At 43.1% G+C, this 22,773-nt stretch overlaps 2 protein-coding genes across 9 annotated transcripts in view; one reads left to right on the top strand and one right to left on the bottom strand.

Annotated features, from left to right (window-relative positions):
- IKZF4 (IKAROS family zinc finger 4) overlaps positions 1 to 22,773 on the bottom strand; it is a 60,701-nt gene that overhangs the window by 22,550 nt on the left and 15,378 nt on the right. For 7 of the 8 annotated variants that reach the window (XM_073613966.1, XM_073613964.1, XM_073613967.1 and 4 more), the window contains exons 2-3: positions 14,787 to 14,841; positions 4,989 to 5,090 (exon numbers count right to left, since the gene is read on the bottom strand). In XM_073613966.1, coding sequence (XP_073470067.1) covers positions 4,989 to 5,090; positions 14,787 to 14,841 — 157 coding nt within the window. Of the gene's footprint in view, positions 1 to 4,988; positions 5,091 to 14,786; positions 14,842 to 22,773 lie in introns of those variants that run through there. The other variant, XM_073613971.1, reaches the window with a different exon arrangement.
- On the top strand, positions 13,262 to 14,726 carry LOC141127473 (non-selective voltage-gated ion channel VDAC2-like). The gene has a single exon (XM_073613972.1). The coding sequence runs from the start codon at positions 13,379 to 13,381 to the stop codon at positions 14,363 to 14,365; it is 987 nt and encodes a 328-aa protein (XP_073470073.1). The 5' UTR covers positions 13,262 to 13,378; the 3' UTR covers positions 14,366 to 14,726.

The raw sequence follows: 22,773 nt of genomic DNA, 5'->3' as shown, positions 1-22,773 counted from the left end.
GGGGCTGCATGAGTGTTGTCGGCACTGGGGAGCTACAGTTCATTGAGGGAACCATGAATGCCAACATGTACTGTGACATACTGAAGCAGAGCATGATCCCATCCTTTCGGAGATTGGGCCGCAGGGCAGTATGCCAACATATTGATCCCAAACACACTTCCAAGATGACCACTGCCTTGCTAAAGAAGCTGAGGGTAAAGGTGATGGACTGGCCAAGCATGTCTCCAGACCTAAACCCTATTGAGCATCTGTGGGGCATCCTCAAAAACGGAAGGTGGAGGAGCGCAAGGTCTCTAACATCCACCAGCTCTGTGATGTCATCATGGAGGAGTGGAAGGGGACTCCAGTGGTGACCTGTGAAGCTCTGGTGATCTCCGTGCCCAAGAGGGTTAAAGTGGTTGTTAACCCACTTTCACATTTTAATACTATCCATTTTGTTTCCTAATACTGTGCCCCCCTGTCTCTGTATTTAATTTTAAAAAATCCTCCTTTACCGTATTTCACGGTGGCTCTCATGTCACCAGCCATGTCTTCTCTCTGGCCGTCTTGCAGAAGTAGGGGGCGGGCCCGAGGTTTACCCGCTGATGTCAGCAGGATGAGAGGAGGAGAGAGGAGACATGGCTGGTCACGTGACCAAAGGGAGCCGCCGTGAGATACAGTAAAAGGAGGATTTTTTTTTTTTTAATAAAACACAGACAGCGGGGCACAGTATTTGTAAACAAACCGGATAGTATTAAAATATAATGTATATTCCTGCAGAAGGAGGGGGATGGGGCGGCACTGCACGCAAAGAGGGGAGGGGGGAGGAGGGGGGACAGAGGAGACAGACACAGGAGAGCAGGGCTGCGGATGACGGAGGTACACAAACAGACCACAATGTCAGGGGCTCAGCAGCCATGATTATCGTGGTCTGTTTTCAGAGGGAAGGAAAGAATCTGGCAGGATCAGCCAGGTTTTTTTTAAGTGTTACAGGGGTCCAAATTACACAGCACAAGCACTGTGCTGCATAAAATGCATTAATGGAGCAGGATCCATATTTTTTATTTTTTTTTGGGTTAACAAACACTTCAATACAGGGCATTTTCACCCCCTACCTTCCCAGACCAATGTTTAGTTTTCAGCGCTGTCGCATTTTAAACGACAATTGCGCGGTCATGTGACGTTGTACCCAAAACAAAATTGACGTCCTTTTTTCCCCACAAATAGAGCTTTATTTTGGTGGTATTTGATCATCTATGCGGTTTTTATTTTTTGCTCTATAAACAAAAGAAGAGCGACAATTTTGAAAAAAAAAAAAAAAAAAAAAAAAACCCACAATATTTTTTACTTTTTGCTATAATAAATATCCCAATTTTTTTTTTAAAAACAAATTTTTTCTTCAGTTTAGGCCAATACGTATTCTTCTACATATTTTTGGTAAAAAAAAAAAAAAAACAAAAAAACGCAATAAGCGTATATTGATTGGTTTGAGCAAAAGTTATAGCGTCTACAAAATACGGGATAGATTTATGGCATTTAAAAATTTTTTTATTTATTTATTTTTTTTACTAGCAATAGCGGCGATCTACGATTTTTTTCGTGACTGCGACATTATGGCGGACACATCGGACACTTTTGACACATTTTTGGGAAATTGCATTGATTACTGTATAAATGTGACAGGCAGGGAAGGGGTTAACCACTAGGGGGACACAAGGGGTTAAATGTGTTTCCTAGGGGAGTGATTCTAACTGTAGGGGGAGGGGACTCACAAGGGGAGGAGAATGATCGGTGTTCCTCTGTACTGGGACACAGATTGGTCTCCTCTCACCTGACAGGATGTGGATCTGTGTGTTTACACACACAGATCCACGGTCCTGCTCGGTTAACGGGCAATTGCGGGTGCCAGGCGGACATCGCGTCCGCCGGGCACACGCACTGGGTCCCGAGCAACGCAGCGGCCCAGGACGTCATATGAAGGCCGCCCAGGATGGGAGATCCCATCTGCGGCCGTCATTTGACTATAGGCGGGCATTAAAGTGGTTAAAGACAGTGCTGGAAAATAATGGTGGCCACACAAAATATTGAAACTTAGGGTGTACCAACTTTTGTTGCCAGCGGTTTAGACATTAATGGCTGTGTGCGGAGTCAATTTGAGGGGGCAGCAAATGTACACTGTTATACAAGCTGAACACTCACTACTTTACATTGTAGCAAAGTGTCATTTCTTCAGTGTTGTCACATGAAAAGATATAATAAACTAGTTACAAAAATGTGAGATGTGTACTCACTTTTGTGAGATACTGTATATATGACGTTACATATCACAGAGACTGGTATTGTGGTAATATTGACGTTTGAGATTTCCATACATTAGAGGGTTCTGCTTTTATTGTGTTACTGATTAGTAAGTTAGCGCTTGCACCTTTTTGTTTTTTCCTCAATTTACATGTGACACATGCTGATGTAAAGCAGCATGGCCCGGCTCTTTCTTTCTGTATTGAGGCTAGGGATGTTCTCATACACCATACAAGCACTAATTGTGGTTAGAAAAATTTCAAAGCTACAGCACATGAGAAGCAATATTTCTAATACTGAATTACAGCAGAGTACAGTGTGTATAATATATAATTATAGGATGTGTCTACAGTTCAGTAATGATTACATAAAGCAAGTAGGGCAATATGTTTATCTCCTGCTGTGGCTGGAGAGGGAGAGCACAAACATGCTTTGCATTTATAAGGCTGTAACCTATTTATCCTGCTGTGTGTTACTGAATGGTGGGGCTGGCTGCAGAATGAGGGGTGCGATTTATGTTGAAGTGGGCTTGTTCACATGTACAGGCCTAGTCTACCCTCCCACATTCATTGCAATTTGGAAAGCATGAAGGGAAATGTAGTTTGATGATAGCGTAAAGAGGGTGGAGAGGATATGATGCAATCACTGTTCTAACAGCTCCTCCTTGGCAGAATACAGGCTGCATTTTTTGAACTACAGAGAGAACTTCCTGAAAATTCAATTTGACTTTTCTCTTCAATGGTAAGGAATTTCACAAATGTAATAACTGTTTAGTGTTTTGTGTGGGGGGTGTACTAATAGGGGATTTTTTGCAGATCCCAGAGTTCTGCTTTAAGCAGCAGAAAGAAGAGAGGTCGGGGGGATGAGAACAATAGGTGGGGGAGAGGCAGGGTCAGGGATAGGAAGGTCGATTGGAAGACCAATTGTACCTAAATCTCTTTAAAGCGGGAGTCCGGAGACCAATCTTTTTTTTTTTTTTTTTTTTTTTTTTTTTTTTTAGGTCATCGAGACACTTTGCTAATCCCAAAATAATACTCACAGTTTGGGTGTAATATTTCCGCCTCTGTCTGTTTTCGTACTAAAGAATAACTTAAAAAAATGTGATGCTGGCTGTTTCCATCTTGCTTGTGGGCATGTGAAGCCCACAAGCATTGATTTCCTGGATGCAGTGAATGCTGTTCATTCACAGCTTGTTCACGCACATGATCATTGTTTCCGCACTGAATCTTGGGAAGCCTGACACTAAGCTCCCAGGAGACAGTGCGGCACCAGGGAAAGGCAATAAACACGCCTACTCCCATGGGAGGAGAGACAGGAAGTGCCACAATAAAGTACAATATAAAGGTAATTACAGCGATAAAAAAAATTCTCGTGCAGCATTTGAACATCTATGCAATTAACTGAAGGGGGTAAGATGAAGTTAAAAATTTGAGTGGAACCCCGCTTTAAACACCTCCCCCACCAAAAAACACAACCAATCTTTTATTTTACATGTTTTCTTCATGGAGAGAATGAATTAGCACCATGTGACCCTAGTGATTCTTTTGCTGGTGGCAAGTCGCCAGCATCAGGATTATTAACAAAGCAGCTGCTCCTACTGCATTAGTCCCTTGCTGGCTGAACTAGAATAGTTCCACTATTGCTGACCATTAGGTTGATGAAAGTAGTTGGCCAGGTAAGGTCGGAGGAGTTTTATAAAACTGTGCTCATATTAGGAAGTTTTACCTTACAGTGTATGTAAACCCATACAATATCTTATTTCCTTCCTATTGGTCTGGTAAATATATACCATTGAAAGCGTTTTGTTATGTCTGTTCCATAAGTGCAAAAACATTTCGTGCCACAAATCCAGCACATTTTATGAAGATTAGGAGAGGGGGAAGTGGTCTGTAATCCAAAAACATTCAGTCCTAGAGAAAGGTTATATAGTGTGTTACTGGCAGAATCACTAGGTGAAGAAAAAAAAAAGTAAACTAATGCAGCCACCACCTCTGAGGACTGGTGAGCTGCAAAATATAAAATGTTTGTCCTTTGTATTAGAAACACTTTAGCGCGAGGTCTGTGTAAACACATCCCATAGATTAGTAGAAAGGCAGTTAAAAGTGCACTTCTAGAAACCTGTCCAATGTAACTTTATCCATCTCTCTGCTTCCTGCATTTCAAAATTAAATTCAGCGCTTCCAAAATAGGTTTAAAGCGGTAGTAAACCAAAACCAAAAATGTAATATATTGCAGCTTACCAATCATTAGATGTGGAGGCTGAATTAGCTTTCTTTTCTTATTTTTTCTCCTTGTGAGCTGGTCAGTAACACAAGTCATATTACTCTCAAGCAATTCAAAACGGTCTCTTTGCTTTGCAAAACTTTGCTTTAACTGGGCTATGCATACAAGTTTTTTGTTTTTCAATTTGTAACTTGGCCATTTGTTAATGATGGATTCTCACCACCTTTTGGAATCCAAGAGCCCAAGAGATACTCATCTTTATGACTGTGCTTGGTATATTATACAAAAAAAAAAAAAAAAGAAAGTCCAAGGTGATGACTTCATATAAGCCAGGAGACAGATGTCAACTATTGGAAGGATATCCTTCTATTTGTCCTTTCAGTTCAGAGGACAGGCAGAATAAGGACTTTTAAACAGCAAATTTTCTTTTTTTGACACCTGGGTCCAAAGCTAGAACAGCAATTTACCTGGTACAATAGTACACTTACCACTTAGTGAACGACTTGGGGATGAGTGTCGGCTGTTTGGTGTGCTCACATTGGGTCCAATCAATGCTTCTGAGAAATCCTTTTCCAGAGATGAATCTCCAGCTGCAGTTTTAAGGAAAATGTTGCATTAAGATGGGTAAATGGGAAAAAACTAGTTGCTGGCTTGAAATGTACCTAAACTCAAGCATAAAAATGTAATATATCGCAGTTTACAGTCATTAGATTTAGGGCCCTTTCACACGGATGTGTCCGTGTACGGGCTCCGCATTGCTCAGTGGGAGATCGCTCTGTGGATCCCGGCTGAGCAGGCAGATGACAGGTCTGTCTCTGCACACTGTACAGGGACCGACCTGTCAGAGCGCTGCTCACCTCTATGGGGGATCGGATGATGACGGACTGTAGAGTCCATTTTCATCCGAACTGCAAACGGATGGAAAAGTAGGGTTTTCCTCCGTCATCAGAAACGGAGCATAGCGGAGACTGATGTCATCGGATATCATGGGACGTCAGCAGCTGACATCCGCTATCCCATAGGGATACATGTATGTCCGTTTTTCATCCAAAAACAGATGGATGAAAAACGGACATACGGTCCGCCCGTGTGAAAGGGGCTTTGGTGGTTGCATTTGTTTTGCTTTTTTTCCCCCCAGATTTATTTTTTCCTCATTTTCACCTGACGATCCTGCTAGTATTATAAAACCTGTCCGAGGGCAACAACGCTCCCCCACTATACTTCATCTATTAAGGAGCAGCGTTGTCACCCTTGGACAGAATGTGTGTTAGGATTATAGAAGACTTCTCCCTCTCCTCAACATATGAGGGGGAGGTATTCTGTAATTCACAGAGAAAAATGGAAACAGCACTCATAGGAGTGCAGCACTGGCAGTAATGTCAGTAAGTTATCAGCTCAGAATTTGTGGGAATTTTTTTTTTTGCACTTAAAGCGGAGTTTCACCCAAAAATTGAACTTCCGCTGATCGGATTCCTCCCCCCCTCCGGTGTCACATTTGGCACCTTTCGCGGGAGGGGGGGGGAGGGGGGCATATACCTGTATAATCCAGGTATTTGCTCCCACTGCTGGGCATAGATCACCGCAGGCTCCGCGGTGATCTACGCCATGTAAGCCCTGGTTCACATTGGTGCAATTTGGCATGCGATTTGACATGTTTGCTAATTGCCGGCAATGGCACCATCCTAATTGGTGCGGTGCCGCATTGGTTTCCACAAGTAGTTTCTGTACTGCTTTTGGCGATTTCTATTGACATCTGTGCAGAAAACTGCAGATATCTCTGAAATCGCTCCTGAAATCGGAACTAACATGTGGGAATGAAATCATGTGAGTTCAGCTGAACTCGCACAATTTCATTCCCGCTGTCAGTGTGAACCTAGGCTAAAACAGTGAAAAACAACGGTATTCAAAACTGTCTAAATAACAGGGCTCAACAAATTTGCTTTGAATCTAGGAGCCAGCTTGTGCACGTCGATACGCAACATGTTTATCGCAATCAACATTTTCATGCATAGGCTCCCCAACACATGTATTTACATTTGTACGTGTGTATATGGGGAGGTGAGGGGCCTCAAAAAAAAAAAAAAAAAAAAAATTTAAACTTTTTTTTTTTTACTTCACTTTTGTTTTCTTTACAAAAAAAAGTTCCCTATGTGATGATTATTTGGTGACAGGTTCTCTTTAATGAGACTTGCAGGGTCTAAAAGAACACGCATGTCTTCCCTATGCACCACTGAATGGAATGTAGATTGCCAGGAAACTGTCAATGGGGACCCAAAAGTGATGTCATACATATTGCTTCAGGGTCAGGAACAAGATGGGGAAGAGAGCGAACTCCCTCTCCTATACCCTGCGGCGTCTGCTATGCCGGTCCCAGGCCCGCAGATGGGCAACCAGAGCCAGCAATATTATGTGAGGGGAGCATGCAGGGCTTAATATAGAAGAAAAAAAATACCTGCCTGGTGCCCAGAACTGCATGTCCTGGGCGTCGGGTGACACGAATTGTGCATCTCAGCAACAGTGAATGGGCTGACAAAAGCCCAGGCACCAGGACACAATTTCTAGTTGCCATGGTGACCTGGCATCTGGGATTTGTCGAGCCCCGTTATAGAAGATGCTTTAAAAGCCTTTACATGGCATTCATTTAGGGTCAACAGTGAATGTGGGTCATAGACTTTTTGATCTTACTCCGGTGTGTGCAACGATATCCCATACGTGTACCACAATAGTTTTTTCTATACAAATGTATTTTTTACTCATTAAATGTTTAGTTTTTTTTTACTTTTTACTTTCTAAAATTAACTTTGTTGCTATCACAACAGGGTAGACAATCCTCCTATAATAAAGTTCAGGTGACAGGTTCTCTTTAAAGCGGAACTAAGCCCATCAATTTTCCAGTTTCAAAAAACAGGTACTTTCCCCGGCATGCTGGGATTGCTACATTTGCTTGTGCTGTCAAGCCATCTAATAGCTGGTGTCATAACTGATCACATGTGCAGCACCATGGCAGTTGCAAATCAAAAACAGACTAAGATGGCAGCTTCCTTGGTTGGCACGGCTGGGCGAAACAACGTTATGTTACGTCTCTTCACCCTGTGGCCACTAGGGGCATGCGCGTGCCCGCTGCTCGCGCCCCGAGCCAATGCGATGCGATCACTCATGACACACCGAGAACCGGATCTGTGTGTGTAAAAAGAACAGTGCACTACAGTGTTATTCATTTTGATTGACACCATAACACACTAAACAATTACACGCCCAAAAGGTTTCTGCATTTTTTCCATTCGTCTGAAATATAATAAAGGGTTAATAATATATATCTTGACATGGGCATTCACTGTACTGTTCATTTAAGCACAAGAGACTCCATTTTGTTCTCACATTGAAATGTGTTCTGTAACCTTCACCTAACACACAGACACTTCTCCTACTAAATGCTCTCTACTCCCCCCTCCCTTCTCAAGGTTTTACTTTTGCAATTGTTCTATTCGCTAGTTTTTAATAATATATTTCTATTTGTTAGCTTTTAATAACATATTTCTATTTGTTAGTTTTTAATAACATCTCACACCACCCCTTTCTTATCTATGTATAAAATAACATGTAATAATACATTTTCACTGAACAGACATTTTAAACAGTGATTGAAACCTGTAAATATGTTCCTGCAGCTGCAATATTAACTTTGTTTTAGAGTCTCAATCAGAAATCAGTCATATCAGCTTGGCGAGCCAGCCAGGAGGTTGGCAGAGTCTCCAGAAGGAACCGCGCTTCGATCGGGATCAATGGGAAACGCAGACCTCAAATGCCGGCTAGGTAAGCTTCCCTTAAGCTTGCTATAATTCTGCCTTTTCCTATGTATCCTATCTGTCGGTTCTCAAGGAAACCAGACCACTCTCGGACCATTCTGGTTGGGTAACGTGTGTGTGTGTGAATGTGTTTGTGTCCCCCTTCACGGGTTGGACTGTGTGTGGATAGGGAAAATCCTCTGCAGTTCCCTGCGTTGACTCCTTGTGGGCGACCTGGGTCAGAGGCGCATGGTAGGGTCAGATAAAACTCAGAGAAGAGAAGAGACGAGGAGGGTCTCTTAATGAGTGTTTTGTCTATTGTCATAAACCCCTTCTATCCACACAGATAAGTGGAGACTATTCTTGTAAATCTGCAGATTTGCTGTACTATTTGTTTTAGAGGCAAGAGGGTATAGGCACAAGTAGAGAGGACTGGACAGTCATTATGGGCATTAAATTAATTAAGGTAATGAAGGGAGAGAGGCCTTCAGAAAATGCCCAGCGCAAGATGAGCGCTAGAGAATATATGAACCGAAGGTACGGTTCTGCCTATACTGAGCCCCTAGATAAATGGGCAGAATGGACAAAGGGAACGGCTAAACTTTTACAATCTGAAGGGACTTTTGATTTAAAAGTATGGCAAACTTTTCTGCACGATTATGGCCCACTACTGTGCAGTGAAGGAACGTGGAGAATAGCTTGCACATGGGAGACAGAAGCTAAAGTAGCAAATCAAACTGGCTTGACTGAGATGTTTAATAAAAGTACTGCCCAAATTTACTACGTTTGGCCAGAAGACTCTGTAGAGGAGGACCCCCCACCTTATGTGGCTGTCAGTTTGGCTTTAAGGGGTCCATGCATAAAAGCAAAAGAATTAGATAACATGGAACACACAAAAGATGAGCTATGCAATATAGTAGAGAGCAGAGGTTTAACAGCCCCATATCAACCTACAAAGAGGATTTTGGCTCGTATCCTAGAAACAGATGATTGGCATAAATCAAAAGGCACATATGCAAACTAGATCTCTCTCTGAAATTAAGGCTTTGGCCAGAGAAAGAGAGATAGAGTCTGAACTTCCAAAGCAAACCATAATTTCCAAATTGTGGCAGCAAGATGAAGAGAGAAGGAAGGGAGATGCCAGCCCTTCTGCCCCTGGCACAGAGCAATCTGTTGCAGTTTATCCTGTCAGAACCCAATTCGTTTTTGAAGGTAATGCTGTTGACAGCAAGTCTCAAATTAAATGGCATGTATCTTTTAGTCCCCAAGATATGAGAGCCATATTAGAGGGATTGGGAGATCCTAGAAAGAATCCAATTGGGTTTGCAAACAAACTTAGCGCTGCACGGGAAGCATATGAGGCTTCTGCTACTGACATTCATCAGCTTCTTATTAAAGCAGTGGGAAGCAACATGTCTGGCTATATACTTAAAGAATGTGGTGTAGAAGTCAAAAATCTAGGTAAGATGGTTAGTGGACGGGAGGTTTGTGAGAAATTGAAGGAAAAATTGTCCCAAATATATGGACAAACCAGACATGCTGAATTTATGAATGCTAAGCAAGGGAAAGGAGGAAGCAGCAGGGGCTTATTGGAGGCGGTTAAGCGATATGGCTGAGGAAGCAGGCATTAAAATAGAGGAAGAGAAGGCGGGAGAAACTGCAAGTCCATCTACACAACTGGTGAAACAAAGGTTTCTTGATAGTTTAGTACCCCGCTTGAAAGAAAAGTTGTTCACAGCAAGGCCTGAGGCAGGCAATATGTCTATTTGAGACGTCCTGCCTATCCTGTTATCCATAGAAAACAGGATTAACCAAAAAGACAGCAAACCCAAGGTTATGTACATGGGGAAGCAGAGAGGAAGAGGAAGAGGCAAAGGCAATTTCAGAAATCATGGCAATCGGGGACCAATTATATGCTACAATTGTGATGGGGAAGGACACATAGCCAAATTCTGCCAGCTTCCTGACCGTAGACTGGAAAAGAGCTTAGAGGCACCTCATGCTGATCCCAGTTCTCTGCAAAAAGCAGTGGATCAGGAAAATGGCATGCCAGTATCAATCATGTTAAATAGGGGAGACAATGGTCCCGAGGCCAGAGTAAAAGTATTTTTACAAGAACTCCCCTATCCTGGAGGAGAAACAGAATTAACCTGTTTAATCGATACTGGTGCAAGCCGAAGTGTTTTTAATATAGAGAACTTACCTCCAGGATTATTATCTACAAATGTTATCTCTGGTGTTGGCCTAACCGGGACCTCTACTGATTTGGTTGAGTCCAAGCCACTTAAACTCAGGCTAGGACAGCAAACAGAAATTGTCACTAAAGTTTTAGTTTCAGACACAGTTCCTACCAATCTTTTGGGAGCTCACAGTTTGAACCAAATTTTAGCAAACATAGACTACACTCCCACAGGAGTCCAAGTGGTCAGTAGTCTGTCAGGAGAAGTTTTAAATTCTGTCTGGAGTATTTTTAATCCAGGACTCCACTCTGCCATTTCCACCAGAATTGAAAGTGATTCCCACTGAATTATGGGCCACCAGAAAATATGATGTAGGTCTGCTGGATTGCACCCCAGTCATGATAAAAATTAAACCAGGAGCCCATCTCCCATCTCTCACTGAGTATTGCTCAGACTGAGGGGATAAAGGATCAAATCACTCAACTGAAAGCAGCACGGGTTGTTGTACCAATTAAGTCCCAAGTCAATACACCCCTGTTCCCAATTGCAAAGAAGGCAGACAAGAAGAGTGGGCAGGTGACATACCGCATGGTGCATGATTTGAGAGCCATTAACAATATAATAGAGGCAGATACCCCGATCGTGCCCAACCCCCGCACTTTACTAAGTGGAATACCTGCCTCCAGCACCTGCTTTACAGTGACTGATCTTGCAAATGCTTTCTTTTCGGTGCACCTGCACCCAGATTGCTGGCACCTTTTTTCATTTACCCATGATGCCCAAAAGTTAGCATGGACAAGATTGCCCCAAGGCTGTGTGAGTAGCCCCTCTGAATATAATACTGCGTTAAAGCAAGTATTGGACCAATGGTCCCCCTCACACCCAAACACAGTTTTGCTTCAGTACATAGACGATTTGCTTATTTGTTCTGATACAAAGGACATTTTGTAGCAGAGAAACAGTAAGTCTTCTCATGTTTCTCTATAACAGTAACAACAAAGTTAGCAAAGATAAGCTACAATACTGCCAAGAGAACGTGATCTTCCTGGGTCACTGCATTTCACATGGAATCCATCACCTAACCCCAGATCGAGTTAAAACTCTACAAAACTTTGAAAAGCCAAGAAATGTACGGCAACTACGTCCCTTCCTGGGGTTAGTGGGATATTGTAGGGACTGGATTCCAAATGCAGCAGAACTTATGGCTCCTCTATATGAGGCTACCACTAGAAACCCTTTCAAACTCACATGGGACAATGAATTGCAGATGAAAAAATTTTGTCTGAAGCTCCCGCCATTGGACTTCCTGACTATACTAAAACCTTCTCGTTGTTCTGTCATTAAGTCAATGGATTTGCTGCAGGTGTACTCACCCAGCTACATGGAGACAAACAGAGGCCTGTGAGGTATGTATCAGCCTCATTAGACCCTGTCATCAAAGGCTCCCCCAGTTGTATGCAAGCCATAGCAGCCTGCATTTTGCTGCTAGACAAAGTAACGGAGCTTGTACTAGATTCTGCTCTGATATTGCTAAAGATGGATGGAACCCCTTTCAGGGTTTAGGAGGTTTTGGTAATTTTTTATATGGCATAGCAACATGGTTACAGAAACTAGGCGCTTACATTGTGATGTTTCTATTTCTCATATTTGTTATTTACTTCCTCATCAGGCTATGCCTCTGTGTGACTACCCGCTGTACCAACAAATGTACCACCAGCCCTGATGAACCCATTATTGTGAGAAAGCTAGGAGAGAGCTGAACAGGACGCCGTCTCTCTGCGCCAATGTAACAGGCGTTACCAGCAATCGGCTGAATGTAACGCGAAGAAGAATGGTGTCAAATAAACAAAAGGGGGGAAATGACATGGACATTCACTGTACTGTTCATTTAAGCACATTTTGTTTTCACTGTTGAAATGTGTTCTGTAACCTTCACCTAACACACAGACACTTCTCCTACTAAACGCTCTCTACTCCCCCCTCCCTTCTCAAGGTTTTACTTTTGCAATTGTTCTATTCACTAGTTTTTAATAATATATTTCTATTTGTTAGCTTTTAATAACATATTTCTATTTGTTAGTTTTTAATAACATCTCACACCACCCCTTTCTTATCTATGTATAAAATAACATGTAATAATAAATTTTCACTGAACGGACATTTTAAAACACAGTGATTGAGTCCTGTGAATCTGTTCCTGCAGCTGCAGTATTAACTTTGTTTTAGAGTCCCAATCAGAACTCAGTCATATCAATCTCAAATTAAAAGGAGGAGTGACCTAGTCCTACTTTATTATTAGAATTTACTTAGACTAAGTTCACACTACTGCAGCTGCGATTTGATCCAACTGTGTTGCGTTTTGGATTTAGGTTGCATATTCTATGGGGCCAAAATGACACTGGAATCACACTAAAGTGTAACATGACCCTTTTCCAAAACCATGCCGCACAGTGCAGCATTGATGTGAACTGGGCACCCTTGAAAACAATGGCATTACCATTGTCATGCGATTCTGTGCTACTCAAGTTGAATTTGAAATTGCACTAATGTGCACTATTACAAGCGCTTGCGCCAGCCGCTCTCCCGCCCTATGAAGGACCCTCAGCCCGGAGAGAGACCGCGTCAAATTCTGCCAGCTTGAAAATATAGCAGCGGCTATTGAAAAACTTCTCTAAAATGTCACCGTCGGTCCCAACCAGCTCTGAGCGGGACACACATGTGATATGAGTGTCATACAACATAGTGTGGTGTCTGGAAGCCGCTCTCCTCCGTACAGGCACTGTACAGGCAGCAGGAGGCGGGTCTGGGTGGGTCGTGTGGGCGGAGCTGGGTAGTGACAGTCTCTGGGTCTCCTTCACTTCGCCCTCCAGCTGCACGCACCGGCAAGGCCGCACACAGCTCTGCACAGTCAAGATGGCCGTTCCTCCTTCTTATGCTGACCTTGGCAAATCTGCTAGAGATATTTTCAACAAAGGATATGGTTTTGGGCTGGTAAAACTTGATATCAAGACTAAGTCTGAAAGTGGAGTGAAATTCACTACATCAGGCTCCTCAAACACAGATTCTGGTAAAGTAAACGGCAGCTTAGAGACCAAATACAAATGGGGAGAATATGGCCTGACTTTCACAGAGAAATGGAACACTGACAACACCTTGGGGACTGAAATTACCATTGAAGACCAGATTGCAAAAGGCCTTAAGCTAACATTTGACACAACCTTTTCACCAAACACAGGGAAGAAGAGTAGGAAGGTTAAGGCTGCTTACAAATGCGAGTTTGTAAACCTGGGTTGTGATGTGGACTTCGATTTTGCTGGTCCTGCCATTCATGACTCAGGGGTGGTAGGTTATGAAGGTTGGCTAGCCGGTTATCAGATGACCTTTGACAGTGCCAAATCCAAGCTGACCAAGAATAACTTTGCAGTTGGTTACAAGACCGGGGACTTCCAGCTCCATACTAATGTCAATGATGGATCAGAATTTGCTAGTTCTATCTACCAGAAAGTCAGTGACAAACTGGAGACAGCAGTTAACCTGGCCTGGACAGCTGGCAACAATAGCACCCGCTTTGGCGTTGCTACCAAATATCAGCTGGATTCTAATGCATCCATCTCTGCAAAGGTGAACAATGCCAGTCTTATTGGTGTAGGCTACACCCAGACCCTCAGGCCAGAGAACATTAATGCTGGTGGCCACAAACTTGGCTTGGGTCTGGATCTAGAGGCTTGGGCACCTTCTTTCTACTGCCTGCAAGCAATGCCAAGGGATATCCAGGAAATCGGCCTTACCTACATCTTTGTTTTCAGTACCATAACCAGCAACTCTTATATTTTGCCTCCCTCTGTTTGTCCCCAATCCATTTCTGACATAGGACAGGAGCTATTTCAAGGTAGCAGTTGATATCTGGATGAGCCTAGTTACATTTCCCTGGTAACCCTCCTCTATGGGATCCTACAGATCAAGAAGCACTCCCCCTTACACGTTTTTCAAATGTGTATTTAACTATTTTTGTAGTGCTTCCCATCATGGTGACCTCTGATTTAAGGGAAACACAAAATTGTACATGTGTATGCATGTTTTGTTTTTATGCTCCTTTTTAACATTTGATAAAGCAAAGTTCTCAGCAGTATCGGAGCCGTAGATAAGATCACCCAGAGGGACAGCAGTTTTCAGTAAATCACCTTTATTTTGTGAGGATTTTTGATATCCCATACTGTAAGAATCATGAATAAAAAAACTTACATGTGAAAAAAAAAAGAAATTGCACTAATGTGAACCAGGCCTAAAGAAAAATGTATTATGACACTGAAAATATACATACCAGACATATAAGAGCGGCCATTGTAGTCCTCAATTTCCATATTAGACTGGGTTCTCTGAAATGTGATCAGGAAGATGTTTAAAGTCAAAATAAATCAAGTTTACTTAATAGAGTTGGCAGAAAAAAAAGAATATAACTTAGTCAGTAACCCAGAACAAGTATGCAGCCAGTGAATTCAAAACTTTTACAGACACTTTACAAAGTAATAAAGTCACTGGATCAGCATAACAGCCTAGCAACTAGCATACGAGGAAGATTAGGAATGGCAGTCCATGTATTTCACTCCAGATGCTTGCACAATGTGGGACGTACATCATAACAAGTAATTGATGTGATTAAAGTTGTAGAATTATTATTTTTTTTCTTTAATATACTTCAGCTTTAAAAGTTTAAAGTGGACCTTCACCCTTCCCACCTACTTTCTATAATTCTAGTTCTTTGCCCCTCCGCTCTTACAAATCTGAAATTTTTTGTTATTTTGTTTAACCTTTTCAGGAGTTTTTCTTTAAAACGTGATCAGGCTATGGCCTTGCAAGTATTTACATATACCGTATTTAAATCGGCGTATAACACATACTTTTTCCCCCCGGAAAATCGTGGCAGCGTGTTATACGCCGACATAGTGCTGTCTCGGAGGGGAAGGAGGGAATGAGCTACGCCAGATTAGACAGAGCCAGGGTCTCCTCTGTACTCGGCTCGCAGTCACGCCCAGTCCCGCCACGTAGACAGCTCCCACCATGTCACATGTCCCGGATTGTGAGCAGAGTGCCGAGCTGAGCCAAATACACAGGAGATCTGGCTCTGTCTACATCCACGCTGGCTACATTAACAGGCATTGGTGAGGCTGCAAATGGGCAATGGCAAGGCTGCAGATGAGCAATGGTGGGGCTGCAAATGGGCACTGATCAGGCTTCATTGATGGGCAATGGTGAGGCTGCAGATGGGCACTGATCAGGCTGTATTAATGGGCACTGACCCTTATTTTGCTTCGAAGTCCATTATTTAAAATTTAAGTTTTTTTCCTGAAACATTCCTCTTAAAATTAGGGTGCGTGTTATATGCCTGTGCATGTTATACGCCGATAAATACGGTACTTAGAATTGCAACAAATCAACAGTGCTAGTGGGAACAGGCAGCTAGCAAACGGTTAATACACAAACCTCAATATGACATATAAATATAGTGCCGGTTCACATCAGTGCGTGGTGTGAGATTGCATGAGATTCGCACCGCACTGCAAATCGCATGCGATGTTCGTGCAATGCGATTTCAGCCATACAGATAGTATGGCTGAATTTGCATCACATTCGAACCAAACTTGCACAGGACCCTTTTTTTGGTCCACACCAGAATCATATCATATCATATGTGTGTTCACACCTATGCGATCCGATTCATGTCCAAACTGTCAGTTTGCAGTGCGATATGCGAGCTGAAATGGGGGTGTCATTAACAATGAATTGACACTCCCGGCAGTTTGCATATGGCAGTATGAACTGCTGTGCGAGTCGGGTGTGATGCAGGAACCTGCAGTGGATTTGAAGGGTTCCCGCATCGCACCAGCGTGAACCGAGCCTTACAGAGAACTTTTACTGTGAACTTTGAATGTTCATAGCCTGACCACAGGTTCACTTTAAAACTTTCAGTACTTTAGGGCAAATGGCTGAAGGAGGTTTTCTGCCTGGTTGCTATTTACTACTGCAAGGGGTACTGTGCTCTTTGCCTTTTCAAACAAAAGCTTATGTATTCGCTCTGTAAGAACATTCAGTCTTAAACCATAAAAACAGGATAATGCAACATAGGTTAGAACAATATTTGCCTTGGGTAGAGGCCAATACCAAGGTTGCGCTTACCAACAACCTCAAGTTTAGAGGAAAACCAAATGAAACCTGATAGAAATGTGCTTTGTTATGAAAATTATCACTGTCAGAGGCAGCCTGAAATTGGGACATATCACATGATCGATCCCATTATCCCGTCATTTACCAAGACGTGTAAACATAAACCCTGGAATGTACTTGTAAGGGCTCAGTAACACCATATCAGTTGAGCTATGCAGATCAATACAGGCTGAACACCTGGTCACATAGAAAATGAATGTTTTTCAAGTGCCCTGCACACATCATAAGGCTGTGTTGAGGTGCGTTGCATAAAACATACAAGGTTACCACAACATCCTGTGGTGCATAATGTTGAATGAAGTTTTATTCTGTTAGGGCTCTTTCACACGGGGCAGATCAGTCATGATCCGCCCCGTGAACACCCGCTTGCTCAGCGGGGATCGCTCCGCCGATCCCCGCTGAGCAGGAAGATGACAGGTTCATCGCTGCACGCTGTGCAGCGGCGGACCTGTCAGAGCGCCACTCTCCCCTATGGGGGGATCGGATGATGACGGACCGTAGTGTCCGCCGTCACCTGATCCGATAACGGATGGAAAAGTAGGTTTTTCCTCCGTTACACTTTTCGGATCGGAGCGGGTCGGATGTCAGCGGACATGTCACCGCTGACATCCGACGCTCCATAGGGATGAATGTATGTCCGTTTTTCATCCGAAAACGGAAGGATGAAAAATGGACATACGGATCGTCCGTGTGAAAGAGGCCTTATACTTCAATAAGGTTAGAAGAAAAAAGTAAACAGTTATTACAGAGCACTACACCGCTCATCACCTAACCCTACATAATGTACACCAGCACACATTTTAATGTGTGAATGAGCCTTTAAAGTGGATGTAAACCCGAAAATTTCTTTTTTTTTTTTTTTTATATCAGACTGTAGAGTATAAGATTTCCTATCATTTGAGCCCAGTCTTGCCACACAGAGTTAATCCATCTCTGAGCAATTCTCTTTTATTGTTCAGTGAGATAAATCTTGACAAACAGAGAAAAACTTTGTCAAATCCTCCCCCTTGCTGTGAGTGACAGGCGATTTACATATCTCATGCATTAGCCTAAGCCTCGGTTCACACCAGAGGCGGCACGACTTGCAGGTCGCCTCACCAAGGCGACCTGCACATGACTGCCAGGGCGACTTGCAAAATGACTTCTGTATAGAAGTCTATGCAAGTCACCCCCAAAGTCGTACAGGAACCTTTTTCTAAGTCGGAGCGACTTGCGTCGCTCCGATTAGAACGGTTCCATTGTACTGAACGGGACGCTACTTCCTACCTAGGTCGCCTGACAAGTCGTCCCAGTGTGAACCGAGGCTAAGACACAGGCATGATTTTTTAATTCCCTCCCCCACTCCTTTCTTCAGCAGCTCTGCAAGGATTGGCTGTTTCACACCTCAGCATGATTTGGCATGCTGAAGTCATGTGGTTACTTTCTTGTCTTTTCACTGGATGTTAGAGATCATAGCAGAAGTTCAGTGTTAGAAATACACAGGAGAAAATGCATATTGACAAGGGGAGTGTAGAGGTGGGCGGGGAGTCTACTGACATCACGACTCCACCCACCGAGCTCCAGACAACAGACCCACCCACAGAATATGCAGTTTTTCGGGTCTAATAACAGACAGAGGGGAGATATTTGACAGGTAAAGATACATGCAGGAGGCATGTATATCCTTATAGATAACCCCTATGGCAGTAGTTTAGAAAGGATGACATTGGGTTTACATCCACTTTAAAGGCATATTTACACACTGAAAGGCAGGTCTGTCGTTTTCAAAGCTTTATTCACACCTTTACATTGAAAACTAGGGATCAACCAATATTGTTTTTTTGGTGCCGATACGAAACCGATATTTCAGCAGGCTACAAATACCTAGAGATTTCAGGATCTGTTTATATTCCTTTTATCTACAGCGCTCATTATTGTTCGCTAGAAACCCATGGGACCCATTTTAGCAAAAGCACCTGTGATCACCTGAAAACCTTCTGAAGCTGTTTGCTTTTAGGCTGGGTTCACATGCGCGGTGTGCACTGAAGCTCCATTTTCACAGCTAACTGACAACGTAGTTGTTCAGCGTTTTAGGCCAGTTTTTGATCAGGATCAGGTCAGGATTTTATCCTGTTCACAACTGAATGCCATGTATGGTTTGGAAGAGGTACCATAGAAGGCAACAAGACTGAATTCACACCGGAGCCGGACTGCACTGCTAAGAAAACTGACAGGACTCTTTTTCAAGTCACACTGAATCCGCACTCCGGCTGCACCGCACATATGTGAACAGGCACAATAGAAAGCAATGTTCTTTCGCATGTCATGCAAATTGGATGTGGTTCAAAACGCATCCAATTTGCATATGTGTGAACCTAGCGCGTTACATTTCCCTGTACAAAGCTGGATTATACAATTCTCTTGTACAAATTTCCTGTAGATTTACCAAAACTATATAATAGGAGGTCAAACCTGAACACTTTCAATTTGTATGCAATCAGGCAGGCCCTTTCTACTACATAGTTAAAAAGTAAATCTAAAGAAAATTGAATAAGAAAAAAAATGTATGGTGTATGGCCAGCTTAAAGAGGAAGTAAACCGCGATGGGTATTACTTCCTCTTTTGCTCCCCGCAAGGCCTGCAAATTAAAGCACATTGGGCTAGTAAGCATCGCATACTAGCCCATTATATGACACTTACCTGCAAATGAAGCCCGCACTGGCCCCTGTGCAGCCAACGTCCATCTTCGCCCCTCATCCTTCCGGGGCCGCGGACTCCGGCTCTGTGACTGGCCGAAGTTGCGTGACGTCCCTCCCGCGCATGTGCGTGGGAGCCATTAGTCACGGCACACGCTGGGGGAAGAAACGGCAGGGTGGTCCGTTTCTTCCTAGCGCATGTGCTGATGATGACATCGGCGCACTACAAGTGAAATATCTCCTAAACGGCGCACATTTGGGAGATATTTCCACTACCTATAGATAAGCCTTATTCTAAGCTTACCTATAGATAAAAGACAAACAAAAGGGTTTACAACCACTTTAAGCTTCACTCAAGTGAAGTGTGCACACGTTCACCTAATTTCACTTCAGTTGACACATTTGATAGGACATTGTTTAACCACTTCAGCCACAGAAGATTTTACCCCCTTCCTGACCAGAGCATTTTGTGCTATACGGCACTGCGTCGCTTTAGCTGACAATTGCACAGTCGTGCGACGCTGTACCCAAACAAAATTGACGTCCTTTTTTTCCCACAAATAGAGCTTTCTTTTGGTGGTATTTGATCACCTCTGCGGTTTTTATTTTTTGCCCTATAAACAAAAAAAAAAAAAAAAAAAAAAAAAAAGAAGGAGCGACAATTTTGAAAATAAAGCAATATTTTTTACTTTTAGCTATAATAAATACCCCCCCCCCCCCCCCAAAAAAAAAAAAAAAAAAATCTAAAAAAACTATTTTTTCCCTCAGTTTAGGCCGATATGTATTCTTATTATTTTTGGTAAAAAAAAAAAAAAAATTTGCAATAAGCGTATATTGATTGGTTTTCGCAAAAGTTATAGGGTCTACAAAATAGGGGATAGTTTTATGGCATTTTTATTATAATTTTTTTTTTTTTTTTATTATTAGTAATAGCGGCAATCTGCGATTTTTATCGTGACTGCGACATTATGGCGGACAGATCGGACACTTTTGACACTATTTTGGGACCATTGCCATTTATACAGCGATCAGGGCTATAAAAATGCACCGATTACTGTGTAAATGACACTGACAGGGAAGGGGTAAAACACTAGGGGCCAATCAAGGGGTTAAGTGTGTCCTAGGGAGGTGTTCTAACTGTGGGGGGGGATGGGCTACGACTGACATGATAGCGATCACTGCTCCCAATGACAGGGAGCAGTAGATCCCTGTCATGTCACTAGGCAACATGGGGAAATGCCTTGTTTATATTTCCCCATCCTACCTCTCCACACCGCAATCATGGGCAGCCGGCGAGCATTGAGTTACCGGGACCCGCGAGCACGAGCACGCCCGATAGGCGGCAAATTTAAAGGGACGTACCTGTATGCCCATTTGCCTGCCTGTGCCATTCAGCTGACGTATATTTGTGTGCGGTGGTCGGCAAGCGGTTAAGGAGAAGTGCCAAAGCCCCCTACACACCATTAGATTTTCTGCAGATTTTTGTCTTCAGATTTACCAAAACCATATAATATGAAGTCAAACCTTAAAAGGCCCGTACACACGGTCAGAAACGTTGTAGTTAAAATTTCGTCTGATGAACGTTCTGCCAATTTTTTGATCGTTAGTATGCTGCTTTTGACAGCCGATTACGAATTTTCGGCAGACAAAAACTGGATGTGCAGGCTCCAAAATTTTTGTCTGATTTGACCACAATGTCCGATTTTCTTTTCATTAGTACGGTTTTCTGCCAAAAAAAGAAAAAAAAAAATCTGAAGAGCAAAACTACGCATGCTCAGAAATGAAAGAACACATAAAAAACAATTCAACACCTTACGTCACTTCTGATGTTGAATTCTGTCGTACGAAAATTTTCTGATGGTTAGTCCCCTCTTCACTTTTGATTTGAGACGAGCATCCAACAAAAAAACTGACGAAAATTTGTCCAATAATCTGACCATGTGTACAAGGCTTGAGGCTGGGTTCACACATGTGCGGTGCAAATTGAAGCTCTGTTTTCACAGCTAATTGACAAAGTAGTTGTTCAGTGTTTCACATCAGTTTTTGATCAGGATCAGGTCAGGATTCTATCCTGTTTACAATGGAATGCATCTGCGAATCAGATGCATTCCCATAGGAGATAATGTGCCTGCAATTCGCATCACAATGCCCAGAAAACGCACACTTTTTTGAGCAATTCGGAGTGCAACGCACATATGTGAAACAGCCTCATTCAAATGAACGTATTTTAAAATGTCATGCAAATTGGATGCGGTGTAAGCCGCATCCAATTTGCAAAGGTGTGAACCCAGCCTAAGAGTTTCAATTTGTATGCAATCAGGCAGGCCCTTGCACATGGTTTTGGTAAATCTGAAGAAAATCTGATAGTGTGTATGGGGTCTTAGGCCTCACACGGTCTGATTGTTGGACGACTGAGTGTCTGATTTTTGTCAAAAGGGCATGTGCAGGATGTTGTCTAACATACTAACTAACCACAAACTGTCATTTGACAAACACGAATGTTATGACGTACTATGAGAGTATAAAGAGGAAGTTCATTTCTCAAGTGCCACCCTTTGGGCCCCTTCTGCTAATTTCATGTTAGTAGAAGTTTGATGAGCATTGATTCGTAATTTTCAGATCGTACAAAACAAATGCCTTTTAAAATACATCTGGCATAACTACATGCAAAGCAGCTTCATTATTATCCCATTAACCACTTAAGGATCGCCTCACGCCGATGTACGTCGGCAAGGTGGCACGGGCAGGCAGAATCACGTATATGTACGTGATCTGCCTCCCGCGGGCGGGGGGGTCCGATCGGACGCCCGGTGCCCGAGGCGGTCCCCTTTTGTCCAGCGGCGATCGGAGATGAGGGGGGAGACCATCCGTTCGTGGCCCCCCCCTCGCGATCGCCGCCGGCCAATCAGATCATTCCTATGCTGCTGTATGCTAAACAGCAGCAAAGGAAATTATGTCATCTCTCCTCGGCTCGGTATTTTCCGTTCCGGCGCCGAGGAGAGAAGACTGTAATGTGAGTGAAAACACACTACACACACAGTAGAACATGCCAGGCACACAAAACACCCCCCTTTACCCCCCGATCACCCCTCCCCCCCGTCACAGTGACACCAAGCATTTTTTTTTTTTTCTGATTACTGCATGGTGTCAGTTTGTGACAGTTAGTGTGGTAGGACAGTTACTGTTAGCCCCCTTTAGGTCTAGGGTACCCCACTAACCCCCCCTAATAAAGTTTTAACCCCTTGATCACCCCCCGTCACCAGTGTCGCTAAGCGATCATTTTTCTGATCGCTGTATTAGTGTCACTGGTGACGCTAGTTAGGGAGGTAAATATTTAGGTTCGCTGTCAGCGTTATATAGCGACAGGGACCCCCATATACTACCTAATAAATGTTTTAACCCCTTGATTGC

Source organism: Aquarana catesbeiana, linkage group LG02 (genome assembly GCF_042186555.1).
Source record: "Aquarana catesbeiana isolate 2022-GZ linkage group LG02, ASM4218655v1, whole genome shotgun sequence".
Taxonomy (NCBI): domain Eukaryota; kingdom Metazoa; phylum Chordata; class Amphibia; order Anura; family Ranidae; genus Aquarana; species Aquarana catesbeiana.
Note: the sequence above shows the minus strand (reverse complement) of the source record. Positions and strands in the feature narration are given on the sequence as shown.

What these genes read in the sequence shown, in the direction of transcription:
- LOC141127473 (XM_073613972.1), top strand. Translation starts at nt 13,379, where the DNA reads ATGGCCGTTCCTCCTTCTTATGCTGACCTTGGCAAATCTGCTAGAGAT.